General features: G+C 42.0%; 1 protein-coding gene across 1 annotated transcript in view; it reads right to left on the bottom strand.

Annotated features, from left to right (window-relative positions):
- Window positions 1-15,129, bottom strand: part of LOC138971525 (uncharacterized) — an 88,873-nt gene that overhangs the window by 44,583 nt on the left and 29,161 nt on the right. The window contains exons 3-6 of the mRNA XM_070344269.1: window positions 15,035-15,056; window positions 14,087-14,158; window positions 6,941-7,071; window positions 6,253-6,355 (exon numbers count right to left, since the gene is read on the bottom strand). Of these exons, the coding sequence (XP_070200370.1) occupies window positions 6,253-6,355; window positions 6,941-7,071; window positions 14,087-14,158; window positions 15,035-15,056 (328 nt within the window). The remainder of the gene's footprint in view (window positions 1-6,252; window positions 6,356-6,940; window positions 7,072-14,086; window positions 14,159-15,034; window positions 15,057-15,129) is intronic.

Here is a 15,129-nt window from a genome sequence, read left to right as displayed (position 1 = left end):
ATTTTACTTCGCAAGAAGGAGGCTTTTACTTAAAGGGCAACCAATCCCACGTTGACTTACTTCAAAATGTAACTGATTAAAAAAAAACCCGAAAAATCAAACAACAACAACAACAACAACAACAACGTTTTTCAAGCAGCAACAACAACAACAACAACAACGTTTTTCAAGCAGCGGAGAGTGAACTTTCGAATTTACGTTCAAACTAATGATCTTTTCTCAGTACCGTGAGTGTAACAGTAACTGAGAAATAAGATTACTAGCTTTCTGTGCAAATGCAAGAGAATTGTGATAGTTGTAGTTTGACATTTGCAGTAAGTAAAACTCTGTGTTTTTTAACAGAAAAAGATGAGTTTCCCTTTCAGTACATCAAATACAAATTATTTTCATCTCTGATAAACCTGTATAAATTATTAAAATCGAACAAACAAACAAACAAACAAACCAAGAAAGGTTTCTTCATCGAACGCATATACATAGACAAAACAAAAAACTAGAATTATATAGAATAAAAAAAACAAGAAAGGTAAGTTGTTGGAACGTTTGTTATTAACAAAACAATACGTTACAGTCACAAATATATCGACCCAACGGTCTTTTAAGGGCACAGACAAACAATTAGTAACAAGAACTTAGCTTGATGTTCTTAGCTTAGCTTGGACCGTTGGCAGTCTCGTTGTTTTTGGATATAGAACTTCGATGGATCGATATTTACAGTGGACGAACAAGATACACAACTGAAGAATAATAACAAGAAAAAAGGGTTGATCAGAGATCAACAGGGCCAAAACATGTTGTAGAACATGGGGGGGGGGGGGGGGGGGGGGGGAGGGGGGATTAGTTGTGTGTGCGACTTTGAAAACGTAGAATGGAACTCCGCATAAAAGAACGTTCCAACGTAAAATCAAACTAACTCCTTTATACCGTATTTTGCCATGTTTAGGCACGGTCATGAAAGGGGTTCCAATGGTGCAGCCATAGTCGTATTTTTAGAGTATGCACAAACACACGCCTCATCCCCTAGATCATTGGTGACCTGAAGAAAGCAGTTAGAGCTGGGTTCAAGGCCATGCCTATTCAGGAAAGCTTCCGCGCCATTGACAATTTCGGAGGTGTAATTTGATAACACCTCAGTTTTGGAGAAAAGGTAAATGTCCGACCATTTTACCTATAGACTCGAAACTTTGTAGAATGGTCGTGGACGAACTAAAGTTCATGCACAACAGCTATCAAAATATTTGTTAAATTCAAATGACTGAAAAAACAACCCCTTCGTTGTAAAGTTTCACTTGCGCAATATGCGCAAATTTAATCAATGATATGAACGCATTCATCCATGGGAAATGTCCTGATCCTGCCTGCAATTGCTGTATTGAAGGCATTGATTGTCTAATGTTGATTAATGTATACTATGTCATTTGAATTACCCCAATCCACTCATATACAGAAAAATGAACGACTGAAACGGGAATCAAAGGTGGGAGCAGCAATGCAACTTCAATCACGGTATCATCAGTGGAAGAAAAGTGACTAAAAAGGAGGAAGCACCAATCCACACATAATCACAGTAACATGTAACACAAGGTGACTCGGATGAAGCAGCCACCCAACTAATGTATTATGACAATGAGCAATCTGCACATAACATAAAACCATCAAAGCGATGTTCCTTAAAATAAAATGGTATCCAGGTCACTTGGGTTCAGTTATGTCATAGCATAAAACAGCTCACTGCTCCCATGAATTGTTCTGAGCCTTGCAATGATAAGTAAAGCAATGAGAGCAGATCTGATGCAGTGCACTGTCAATCATTGGCCGGCTGAAATATACTGCAATCTTGATGCAAATTACCATGTAATTTTCTTGGTGATATGGTCATCACTGCAGGCAGTAAAAGATCACCCAACGTTTTGCAATGAAGAACAATGAAGTTATTAGTCGAACAAAAAATAAACAGACGAATAAAGATTGAAAATTGTCAAATGCAATGGGGCTGGATCTCCCTGTTGAAGAACTTTGAGCAAAAGACCACAAATGAGCTAACAAAGAATACTGTACGAAAGTACGAAATGTTACATGCACTGCAAGATCTCCCTGTTGAGAAACTTTGAGTAAAAGATACCCATTTTATTGCAAAGAAGACATACAGAGTAACATGTATATGAACAGAGTGCGAAGAATTCAAACAAAGAAGACCCGACATTTTTAAAATTATGTCAAATGCAGAGTGGCGGAAAATGTGTTTCGTGAGGAACTTACAGCACACACAAACACAACTATTTGCAAAGTGTAAAAACAACACGAAGAGAGTGAGAAGAACGAGTAACAATTAAAAACATTGCAAGAAATAACAAAATGTCATATGCAGTGACGATTCTGCTGCGGAACTTTTAGTTTTAGTAACAAGTTACGAAGTTCCTGTAAATAGTTAACACGGTGTTCAAACAACATGAACAAAATGAGAAAAAGAGCAAAATAAATGCAATGGTGACAGTTCTTCGCGTACAGAAATGTTCAGTGTGTCGGTGACCAAAACAAGGAATTCTTGTGAAACCTAGACATATTGCATAACACCAGCGGCGGAGCACGCAAGAATAATGGTTCGATATGAAGACTCGACAGAGTAAACCCTATCATTATCTCCAGAGCGCTTCCAGTAGAGGCTGCCCGCGCTCGTTCACTGATACAAAAAGGTACCAAGTGTCGGTGTCTAACTGTCCCTCTCAGCGGGAGAGTTGCTTTGTCATAACCCCCTCCACTTCTGTTGTTTCAATGCCGGGGTGAGGTCAACGGTCAATCACAGCCCACCCCAGTCGCGAGACACTCAGCTGGTCGTGGGCTTTGCTTTGCTTAATCCGAATGTTGTACTCCGATGTAAGTAGACATAATGATAAAGAAAATTTGCTGATTCAAATCAGCAGGTTCCCAGACGTTCCTTCATGTAATTTTTAGGTGAATGGTCAAAGTGGTTTCTTGCACACACTCAGTCATCTTGCACAACAATGCAACACAAAGGAACTTAGTCGATAAATATCGACAGGGGGCCGACAAATGGTTTAAATGTGAAATGTGTGTATATGGGTGTGGGTCTGAAACAAACAAACAAACCATGTGAACCCCAAAGTCATGCGCCCACACGAACACACACACACACACACCCACGCGCGGGCGCTGTAGAACACACACATAATATAGTAAATACTTCAACACAGTGTGCGTATAATGTTGTATTTGTTTAGTTTCACTTTCAAAGAAACCACAAAAAAGAAATCAACATGAACAACTTCAGAGCTCTTACTTTGATTACAAACTGCATGATTTGGATAAAAGTTGATCGGTTTGATCTAATGCTGATTTCAGTTTTTTTCAGCGGCATAAGTCAGTGCTTCGTCTCGTATCGAAAACAAAAGCAGACGACAAATTTAGTCAGTTGGAGTTGTCTCCCGTACTCCTGTAGCATGCACTGATCTAAAAATAATCCACTATTCAGTTTAGATCAGTGCGCTGCACCGAGACGGTTCGGGAATTCCCAACAAAAGAAAAGATCCGCACAATATCGTCCCGGTCCCCGCGCGCACTGCTCGGCGCCACGGCCAATGACCGATTTCTGTGGCTTCACCACCGCGGCACTCCAAAAGTAGTAGTCCGCGTAATGCAAGCGTCTGTTCTTGAAAATTTCCCACTGATCTAAAAATAAAACCAGTGCAATTTCCTCGGTCGGGCTTTGCCACAGACACTCACGGTTTAGTAAAATGTACAATGTATTTTCTGATTTGTGCGCAAAAGCTTTTTTTCTTTTTTCTTTTTTTTAACATAACAATGTTTAATGTCACTGTTTGTTTAAAAGAACATGGTCACATTTGTAAAAAAAATGTTAAATTAGAAAATAAATAACATTTTGGTTCATGATTTTTCCTACACCTGTGCTGAAAATAAGAAATAAAAATGTTGGTATATAAGTCACTCAAATATAGGTAAGTATGCATGGCTCGGTTTGAGTTTGTTGCGGTTGACCCTGCACAATTCGATCTCTGATGTTTTTGTTGAACAATTTTGTAATTCACAACTTCCTGTGTTACACAAACTCAGTGATGACCAATTTTGCCTTCACCCCTCCCATAGGGTGACGGATGTCACAACTTTCTGTGTACACAAACTGATGACGACATAAGCGCATGCGCAAACGCCTGCCGACACCCATAAGCTTTCAGCTATACATACATGTGAGCCAACGCCAGCGAAGTACTAGGGCTCATGGCCCTAGAATGAAAGGCTGCACGCTTCGCATGCTCTGTTTGCTTCAAACCCATGACAGGAAGCAAAACAAGTCGCGTAAGGCGAAAATACAACATTTAGTCAAGTAGCTGGCGAACTCACAGAATGAAACTGAACGCAATGCAACGCAGCAAGACCGTATACTCGTAGCATCGTCAGTCCACCGCTCACGGCATAGGCAGTGAAATTGACAAGAAGAGCGGGGTAGTAGTTGCGCTGGGAAGGATAGCACGCTTTTCTGTACCTCTCTTCGTTTTAACTTTCTGAGCGTGTTTTTAATCCAAATATATCATATCTATAAGTTTTTGGAATCAGGAACCGACAAGGAATAAGATGAAAGTGTTTTTAAATTGATTTGGAAAATTAAATTTTGATAATAATTTTTATATATTTAATTTTCAGAGCTTGTTTTTAATCCGAATATAACATATTTATATGTTTTTGGAATCAGCAAATGATGGAGAATAAGATAAATGTAAATTTGGATCGTTTTATAAAAAACATTTTTTTTACAATTTTCAGATTTTTAATGACCAAAGTCATTAATTAATTTTTAAGCCACCACGCTGAAATGCAATACCGAAGTCCGGGCTTCGTCGAACATTACCCGACCAAAATTTCAACCAATTTGGTTGAAAAATGAGGGCGTGACAGTGCCGCCTCAACTTTCACGAAAAGCCGGATATGACGTCATCAAAGACATTTATCAAAAAAATGAAAAAAACGTTCGGGGATTTCATACCCAGGAACTCTCATGTCAAATTTCATAAAGATCGGTCCAGTAGTTTAGTCTGAATCGCTCTACACACACACACACACAGACAGACACACACACACACACACGCACATACACCACGACCCTCGTCTCGATTCCCCCCTCTACGTTAAAACATTTAGTCAAAACTTGACTAAATGTAATGACAAAAGGAATGACCCAGAAAGAAATTGGCGTTAGCGTCAAAAGCGTCGTTCCACAGGAGCTTGTATCAATGTGCTGGTGGATTGAAGTACAGTGGAACCTCCTTTTTCAGACTCCCCCGTTTAAGACCCCCCCCCCCCCCCCATTTTAAGACCGTAATTTTTCAGATTCTCTGTTCATAACGTCTGTAAATTTACCCCCATTTTAAGACTCCCTCCTTTTTAAGACCTGATTTTCTCAGATTTGTGGAGGTGTTGAAAGAGGGGATCCACTGTACCCTGCACCTTTGGCCTTATTGTTATAAGGATATTATTGTAAGGCCAAAGGTGTAGGGTACTTCAATCGACCCGGCACATTGATACAAGCTCCTGTGGAACGACGCTTTTAACGCTATTAACGCCAATTTCTTTCTGGGTCATTCCTTTTGGCGTTTTGCTTCCTGTCATGTGTTTGAAGCAAACAGAGCATGCGATGCGTTCAGCCTTTCATTATTCTTCTTCAGTTGTGTATCTTGTTCGTCCACGGCCACTGTAAATATCGATAAATCGAAGTTCAATATAGTTCTAAATCCAAAAACAAAGAGACTGTCAACGGTCCAAGCTAAGCCAAGAACATCAAGCTAAGTTCTTGCGCTCCTGAGGTCGTACGTGCGTGTTTGAATAAAGTAGAACAGAAAAGGAAGAGGGGGAGAAAGGGGTAGGGAAGGGGTGATCGCGCGTGTGTGTGTGCATGTCAATCACAAAGAATGCAAGAACAAAGAAAAAGAATATAGAATTAAGGTTATTAATCATGTCAGAAAATGCGTCAATAACGGTCGGGTTTGGGTTGATAAAATGTTTTTTTGGGGGGAGTCGGAAATGCCTGCGCCGAGTTAAACAAAACAAAACAAAACGCAAGTAATGATCCAATGGTACCAACATTTTGTACCAGAAGTGTTATGAGATGGTCTTGTGTTTTCTTGTAAATCCAAAATAGGAAACGAAATTCATGTTTTAATGTCAATGAAGGAAGAGACACTCGGATTAGGTGGACAAATGCAGATGGAAGGGGTAAATTACCTTGAGTGTTCGGAGCAAGGTTCGTTTGTCCAGGTTCAGCCCTTTCATGTCCCCAGCCTCGTACGTGGTGTAGGCTACTCGTATACTGTGGAGCTCCTCAAAACTGCCAATCAGACAAAAAGGAATCATTTTTGATTATAATTATGTACACGATCAGAAACAACACAGGTAAGTTATTGGAACGTTTAATCACAACGAATTAAAGGGGTGGTCATATATATCGTATGTGAAACCCTGGTCAGTTCTGTGGGATGCACACGCTCAGAAACAACAAAGGATAGTTATTGGAATGTCGACGGGCGCAGTGGCGTGGTGGTAAGACGTCGGCCTCCTAATCAGGAGGTCGTGAGTTCGAATCCCGGTTGCTGCCGCCTGGTGGGTTAAGAGTGGAGATTTTTCTGATCTCCCAGGTCAACTTATGTGCAGACCTGCTAGTGACTTAACCCCCTTCGTGTGTATACGCAAGCACAAGACCAAGTACGCACGGAAAAGATCCTGTAATCCATGTCAGAGTTCGGTGGGTTATAGAAACACGAAAATACCCAGCATGCCTCCCCCAAAATCGGCGTATGCTGCCTGAATGGCGGGGTAAAAACGGTCATACACGTAAAAATCCACTCGTGCAAAAAACACGAGTAAACGTGGGAGTCTAAGCCCATGAACAAAGAAGAAGAAGAAGAAGCTTCACCTGAGAACGTTGAGCTGGAGAAACTTCATGGCCTTCTTGATGACACACATGTTCCAGTCGGCCGTGTGCATGTTGAAGCTACGGTGTAGAGGCTGGTGGATCAGTTTCAGCTCTATCATTTTCAGGACTTGCTGCAAGACAAGCACGCTTTACTGTTCAGTTCACTGATTACAAAATAGATGTGTATATATATGTGTGCCTGGTTCTTGGATACAGTAAGATTTGTTTGTTTTCTTTTGATAATTAAAAAAAAACACGTTGATACCAAACGACTGCAAGTGAGAGAGTTACAAAACCAGAAACAATAAAAACTGGACTCGCTTTAACAGACAAAAACAACAACCTGAAATAACAAATAACAGGCTGTTATTTGCGTCTTTCAAGCCAACAGTTAAGCCGAGTTTAGCTTTTATGATTTCTGTTGTTTTCTCCAGTCTTTTTGTTTTTTCTTCTTGTAAGGCTTCAAAAGCTTTCACCATTTCTTTTCAACCAGTGAAAATGGCGATACGGCCATGTTTCCTCAGTATTGAACGCAGTCGTTACGAAACAAAATCCAAAACGCCGATGAGGAGCTTTAAGGATCGTCGTCGCAGCTTCACTAGTACACGTTTCCATATCACTGAATGTTCCACTTAAAGGCACAGTAAGCCTCCCGTAAACCATCACAGAGCTCCCCGAGGGTCTACATACAGTACAAGCATACTTCCATTTGAACGCTCACCGAACGGGAACATCCTGGCTGCTTTCTGTCGAGCGTGAGAAATTTTCAAAGAATTTATTTTCGTGGACTTGGCCTGCTACAACAATGGCGCCTCGTGTTGGTGCTGGACGGCTGTTATGATACCGGAAATCACGCCCGGGCAGTAAGCCTCCCGTAAACCATCACAGATACTGTCAGGCTTTTACACACAGTACAAACACGCTTCCATTTGAACATTCACCGAACGGGAACATCCTAGGTGCCCTACGTAAAGAGCGAGCAATTGTCAAAGAAATAATTTTTCGGATTGTCTCCATCTCAATCGGACCCATCCTGAACTCAGGTCAAAAATGAGTTACTTCCCTTCAACTGGCAATAGCCGTGGAGCGATGATTATCAGAATGATTCGGACCGTGGTGCGTTTTGGCGCTAGACCTAACTTTTAAAATCTAAATAATAAATTCTCAGCTTGTTACACAAACATTCTTAAATAATAAAAGGATTCTTTTTTCATCAAGACAAGATCAGTACAATTCGAAGTTTTGAAAGTTTGAAAAGCCCGAAAGCAGGGTCACGCAAGGTCGTGATTTTCATAGCAGACGACGGGTTATAGGCAGTCAAAAGCCATCGCTAGAGTTCTTATGAATCACATTCGTTTTTTTCGTGAAAAGTCAGAGGTACATAACGTGCTATTGCAGATAAGCTCACAGCGAGCCCCATTCAAATTACAAACTGACGACTGCATTGTGAAAAAGGGAAACTGGATCACACGGGTTCACGATGGCTCAGAGGTAAGATAAACCACGCAAAAATAAATTCTTTGAAAATTGCTCGCTCTTTACGTAGGGCACCTAGGATGTTCCCGTTTGGTGAGCGTTCAAATGGAAGGGTGTTTGTACTGTGTGTAAAAGCCTGACAGTATCTGTGATGGTTTACGGGAGGCGTACTGTGCCTTTAAGTGTTAATACACTCACATTGGCATTGCTATTAAGGATCGTCGTCGCAGCTTCACTAGTACACGTTTCCATATCACTGAATGTTCCACCCAAGTGTTAATACACTCACATTGGCATTGCTATTGTCCACAAGTTAAATAAGGCACTAAATTAAATCACCAAAAGAATAGATGCTTTCACCAAAAGAATTGCTTAGTTAGCAAAAGATATTCCAACAAAAAATCGGATGTTTCCACCCACAAAATAGATGCTTCTAGCAAAAAACCGATTGATTCTACCAAAAAAAGAAATGAAACTTGCAAAAGAATTCTCAACAAAAAACGAATTATTTCAACAACAAAATAGCTACTGTCAGCAAAAAATATAAAGTTTAGTGTACTTTCAGAGACAAAATAGTGTCACTCCATATCATAATCATAATTGTACGTTCAAAGAAAGTTAAATGAAAATGATAAAATCAGTGTACAGAGCAGTCAAGATCAGTGTGTTCACTGCCTGATAAGCGCTGGTCTCGACAGCTTTGGGCGCCCGCGCTTTTGCTTCTGGCCGATTGGGATGGTCTTGGCCTGGGCAAGGGGGTTGGTCACCTCCAGACGAATCTCCATGCCCATGGAATGATGACACACGTAGCACTTGAGGAACTCCGGACAGTTGCAGAAAAACTGATTGTTTTCGTCGATCGTAATCTTCCACACCGACCTCCGACCTCTGTCGAAGTCAGCCCAGGACGATGATTCAACCTTTTCTTCGGTCTCTCGGATGGCAGTCTTGAGCTCCTTTTCCAGTGTTGAAGATCCCACGAAGATCGTGTTCCCAGTCTTCAGCGACTCAGCTGGTGACGTTGCCCACTGAAACGCTGTTGTCCACATTTTCAGTGTGCGATGTGGTGCTTCAGTAATACTTCAGTGATGTGTGCCCTTCAATGAAGAATATTTTGCAGCAAACACGGGGAAGTTCCGTTAATCCAGTAAGAGGCTAAATGGACTGCTATATGGACGGATATACAGACGCGTGACAACAACAAAAACCGAAAACATACCTCCCTCATGTAGATTGCTGATTCTTCACACGATGTGAATTCTCGGTCTTTGATCCACTGCTTTCCAATTCCCTGTCGTCTTGTAGCTGGTGGCTCACTGTCTCCGACGTATCATTATCAAATCCAACTGGATCGATCCTCTCAAAATCCATCTCTCCACCTTCAAACTCCATTTTCTACTGACATAATCTGTGTCCTTGCTTGATTCAGCTGAATTTGTGATCACAAATCACCTCTGCTTAAACGAAATCAGTGAGTCAAAACAATGACCACCACTCACACTGTGTTTCACTGTGTTGGAGAATGACTATCCATTTCTTTTGTTGAAACTATATTTTCTTTTGCCTGAAGTAGTCAATCTTTTGCCTGATTATATTTTCTTTTGCCTGAGTATATTTGCTTTTGCCAGTTTAGTTTATTTTTTGTTCAGACAGCAATTCTTTTGGCGGATCAAATTTGTTTTGGGTACTTTAATTCTTTGTCACTCAAGCCATCTTTTCTTTTGGTTAAAGCATCTATTTTTTTGGTAGAACCATCTCTTCTTTTGGTTCATTAAACGGGTGCCGTTAAATAATGCTGCGTCGCTCACAAGAAATAACGGTTTTAGGTGTGACGAGTACGGTGATAAATACAAGAATTATTTTACAACCATTTGAAAACAAGAAATTCCTCCGAGGTAGGAAAAACACCCCCGTTGGTCAAAGGGAAATAACCATTCTCACTGCCACCAACTGAGAAGGTTATTTCCCTTTGACCATTAATATGTCCCGCTATAAGTCCTTGTAGAATCTTAATCCACCAATAACTCCCTAACCGTGTGTTTGACTGGTCCCAATTTTTGTAAGGACCGTCTCAGGAATGTATAGAACCTGTTCACCAAGTTTGGTGACGATCGGTCCGTTCATTCTTGAGATCTATATGCGAACACAAACACACACCCAAACAAACAAACACATCGAGCGAAACCTATACACACCCCTATACCGGGGGTGTAAATACATACATCCCCCGTGGCTGCCCGCATAACGAAATCGTTTTTCTCGTGTTTTGAACTTGCCAGTGTTACAGCACAGAGCAGAGTCCGTCCCGCACTTTGCTTTGTGTACATCACGTGGCCACCCAAACACCCGCACAACGCAACATTTTCACGAGAAAAACACGTTTATTTGTTTGCTTTGTCTGTATTACACATTTCTATTTACATTTACCACTGACACACCAAATTGTATACTTTAGTTTGCAAGTGAATCGTTATCATACAAAATAACGTTATCAGGAGACGAACAGAGATCTCAGAGATCGTCTGCTTCTCAACTGTTTCGCGCAAATCGTGTAATATCTATTTTGGCGGAAACCTCCCGAAGAAATGCAATCTCAGCGGCTTCCACCTGCAACATAGTCGTGCTTATTTCTTTCTTTATTTGGTGTTTAAAGGCACAGTAAGCCTCCCGTAAACCATCACAGATACGGTCAGGCTTTTACACACAGTACAAACACCCTTTCATTTAAACACTCACCGATTGAGAACATCCTAGGTGCCCTCCGTAAAGAGCGAACAATTTTCAAAGAATTTATTTTTGCGTGGTTTATCTTACCCCTGAGCCATTGTGAACCCGTGTGATCCAGTTTCCCTTTTTCACAATGTAGTCGTCAGTTAGTCATTTGAATGCGACTCGATGTGAGCTTATCTACAATAGCACGTTTTTATGCACGAAACAAACGGCTGTGGTTCACAAGAACTCCAGCGATGGCTTTTGACTGTTGAGAGGAACGGCGATATGCCGCATAAACCGTCGTCTGCTACGACCCTTGCGTGACCCTGCTTCCGGGCTTTTCTTTTTTCAAACTTTCACAACTTCGAATTGCACTGATCTTGTCTTGATGAAAAAAGAATTTTTTTATGATTAAAGAATGTTTGTGTAACAAGCTGTCAATTTATCATTTAGATTTTAAAAGTTAGGTCTAGCGCAAAAACGCACCACGGTCCAAAAACATTCTGATAATCATCGATCCACGGCTATCGCCAGTTTAAGGGAAGTAACTCATTTTTGACCTGAGTTCAGGATGGGTCCAAAAAGTGTTCGAGACAATCTGCAAAATTAATTCTTTAAAAATTGCTCACTCTTTACGTAGGGCACCTAGGATGTTCCCGTTTGGTGGGCGTTCAAAAGGAAGGGTGTTTGTACTGTGTGTAAAAGCCTGACAGTATCTGTGATGGTTTACGGGAGGCTTACTGTCCGGGCGTGATTTCCGGGATATTCATAACAGCCGTCCAGCACCAAAACGAGGCGCCATTGTTGTAAAGGGCCAAGTCCACGAAAATAAATTCTTTGAAAATTTCTCACGCTCGACAGAAAGCAGCCAGGATGTTCCCGTTCGGTGAGCGTTCAAATGGAAGTATGCTTGTACTGTATGTAGACGCTCGGGGAGCTATGTGATGGTTTACGGGAGGCTTACTGTGCCTGGAACCACGAAGGTTATATCGCGACGGGTCGTGCTTATTTGGAATGTGACGTCCTGTACTTCGTCAGTCACACCTATCTCGAAAACTAAGCGTCGCACAGAACCAGCGCCCTTCCATTAAAAAATAATATACTAAAGCTCGAACCTGCCCACAACGACCACCTAGGGGAACAACCCAAAGTGGTCGTTATGGAGAGGTGTTCACTATGTAAAGGTGAATTATATCGAACAAGAGCTCGTTGGGATCGTTCGGATGGTCGTTGTGGGCAGGTGGTCGTTATCGAGAGTTGGTCGTTATCGAGAGTTGGTCGTTATCGAGAGGTGGTCGTTGTGGGCAGGTGGTCGTTATCGAGAGGTGGTCGTTATCGAGAGGTGGTCGTTATCGAGAAATGGTCGTTATCGAGAGGCGGTCATTATCGAGAGGTGGTCGTTATCGAGAGGTGGTCGTTATCGAGAAATGGTCGTTATCGAGAGGCGGTCATTATCGAGAGGTGGTCGTTATCGAGAGGTAATCGTTATCGAGAGGTGGTCGTTATCGAGAGGTAATCGTTATCGAGAGGTGGTCGTTATCGAGAGTTAATCGTTATCGAGAGGTGGTCGTTATCGAGAGGCGGTCGTTATCGAGAGGCGGTCGTTATCGAGAGGCGGTCATCATCGAGAGGTAATCGTTATCCAGAGGTGGTCGTTATCCAGAGGTGGTCGCCAGGGCAGGTTCGACTGTACTGCTGATTTCTAAATGAAGTCGACAGCAATGAATTTTTCTTTCAGGGAAGCAGTAACAGTCTGCACGACGGATGGGTACTTGCGTTGATTCGGGGAACAGTCGTTGCAAACGATACACGAATAGAATGTTTTTCAATACAATGTAGAACATCAGCTGAACAGATCAAAGATCTTGGTGAAATATTGCGCTAAAATGGGAAGCCAGGGATTAAATGGAAAAAACAGGAGGGTGTGTGTGTGTGTTTGTGTGCGTGTGTGTGGGGGGTGGGTGGGGGGGGGGGTGGGGGAGGGGAGTTGTATGTTCTCCGCACGTTAAGTAATTACTTTAGCATACGAAAAGAGCCACAGTCTGACAAAAACAATAATGTCCTGGAAAAATGTATAGCTAAGCAATACACGGTATTTCTGAGATTAGGTGATCGATAGATCGATACAGTCGGACAGACAGACGGACACACAGGCACCCACACACAGATAAGCATTTGCAGACGCAGGCAAACACCCAGCCACAGAGACATACGCACACACACTCGCTCTCTCTCTCTCTCTCTCTCTCTCTCTCTCTCTCTCTCTCTCTCTCTCTCTCTCTCTCTCTCTCTCTCTCTCTCTCTCTCTCTCTCTGTATCTCTCTCACCCTTATTCTCTCTCTCTATCTGTCTTGCGCTCACCATCTCTTGCGTAATAAAAATAAGTAAGTAAATCAATCAATCAATCAATCATCCAATCAATCAATTAATCAATCAGCCAACCAACCAATCAACCACTCACTCACTCACTCACTCACTAAATAAACCAACCAATCAATCAACCAATCGGGGCGGGGATATAGCTCAGTCGGTAGCGCGCTGGATTTGTATCCAGTTGGCCGCTGTCAGCGTGAGTTCGTCCCCACGTTCGGCGAGAGATTTATTTCTCAGAGTCAACTTTGTGTGCAGACTCTCCTCGGTGTGCGAACACCCCCGTGTGTACACGCAAGCACAAGACCAAGTGCGCACGAAAAAGATCCTGTAATCCATGTCAGAGTTCGGTGGGTTATAGAAACACGAAAATACCCAGCATGCTTCCCCCGAAAGCGGCGTATGGCTGCCTAAATGGCGGGGTAAAAACGGTCATACACGTAAAATTCCACTCGTGCAAAAAACACGTAGTGTACGTGGGAGTTTCAGCCCACGAACGCAGAAGAAGAAGATCAACCAATCAATCAATCAACCAATCAATCAATACATCCAACTTGATTCGCACACCTGTGGTTACGCTATACAAACCTGAACACCGATGCCTTCTTCATCACACTCCACCTCCTCGTTGACGTGGCTACGGATAAGGTCAGGTGGAAACTGCAAATAAACATATTAATACTAAAACAAAGTGCTTAGCTTTTTAGTTTTTGGGTAGAGCAGAGTTGAAAGGACAACTGACAAATATGCGAAGAGACTGTGAGCGCGTGAAGGAGAAGAAAGAGGGGGGGGGGGGGGGAGGGAGAGAGAGAGAGAGAGAGGAGAGAGAGAGAGAGAGAGAGAGAGAGAGAGAGAGAGAGAGAGAGAGAGAGAGAGAGAGACAACACAACTCAAATCAAATGTCGAAATCTGTTGTTGTTCACGCCATTTCCATGACTGAACGGGGAATCTGGAAAGTAAATTCTATGACAAATCTGCTATCAGTTGCGTTTTATAACCACATGGCATTCCATTTTTGTTTTACCCTGAGGATATAAAGAGCTCTTCTGTCCCCCTTTGCCCTACATGTTGAATTTTTTCACATAGATTAGATTGTCCTTGCCCAAATGATTTATTACCTAAATTACTTGTTTCCGTAAAGTAGGTTTGCAGTCTATGACATTCGTGAAGCGAGAAAAAAAAAAGAGAGAGAGAGCCTGAGAGAGAGAGAGAGAGAGAGAGAGAGAGAGAGAGAGAGAGAGAGAATTATGTATAAGTAGAAAAGCAAAAACTTGGAGGCCGAAGCTCCATCATACTCGGTGAGACAGACAGACAGGCTAACAGACAGACAGACAGACATAAAGACAGGCAACCAGACAGAAAGACAAACAAACAGACAAACAGACAGACAGACAAACAGACAGACAGACAGACAGACAGACAGACAGACAGAAAGAAAGACAGACAGACAGAAAGACAAACAAACAGACAAACAAACAGACAGACTGACAGACATAGAAACAGAGAGAGAGACATGGAGATAAGGTTTTTACTTACCCCGAGTGATCTTGCCAGGCAGCTGTAAACAGTCAAACAAACATTTTAATCATTTCTATAAATCGTTTGATCTAAAACAAAGATCAATCACATCG

Source organism: Littorina saxatilis, linkage group LG7 (genome assembly GCF_037325665.1).
Source record: "Littorina saxatilis isolate snail1 linkage group LG7, US_GU_Lsax_2.0, whole genome shotgun sequence".
In the NCBI taxonomy this organism is placed as follows: Eukaryota; Metazoa; Mollusca; class Gastropoda; order Littorinimorpha; family Littorinidae; genus Littorina; species Littorina saxatilis.
This window is presented reverse-complemented; position numbering and strand designations above follow the sequence as displayed.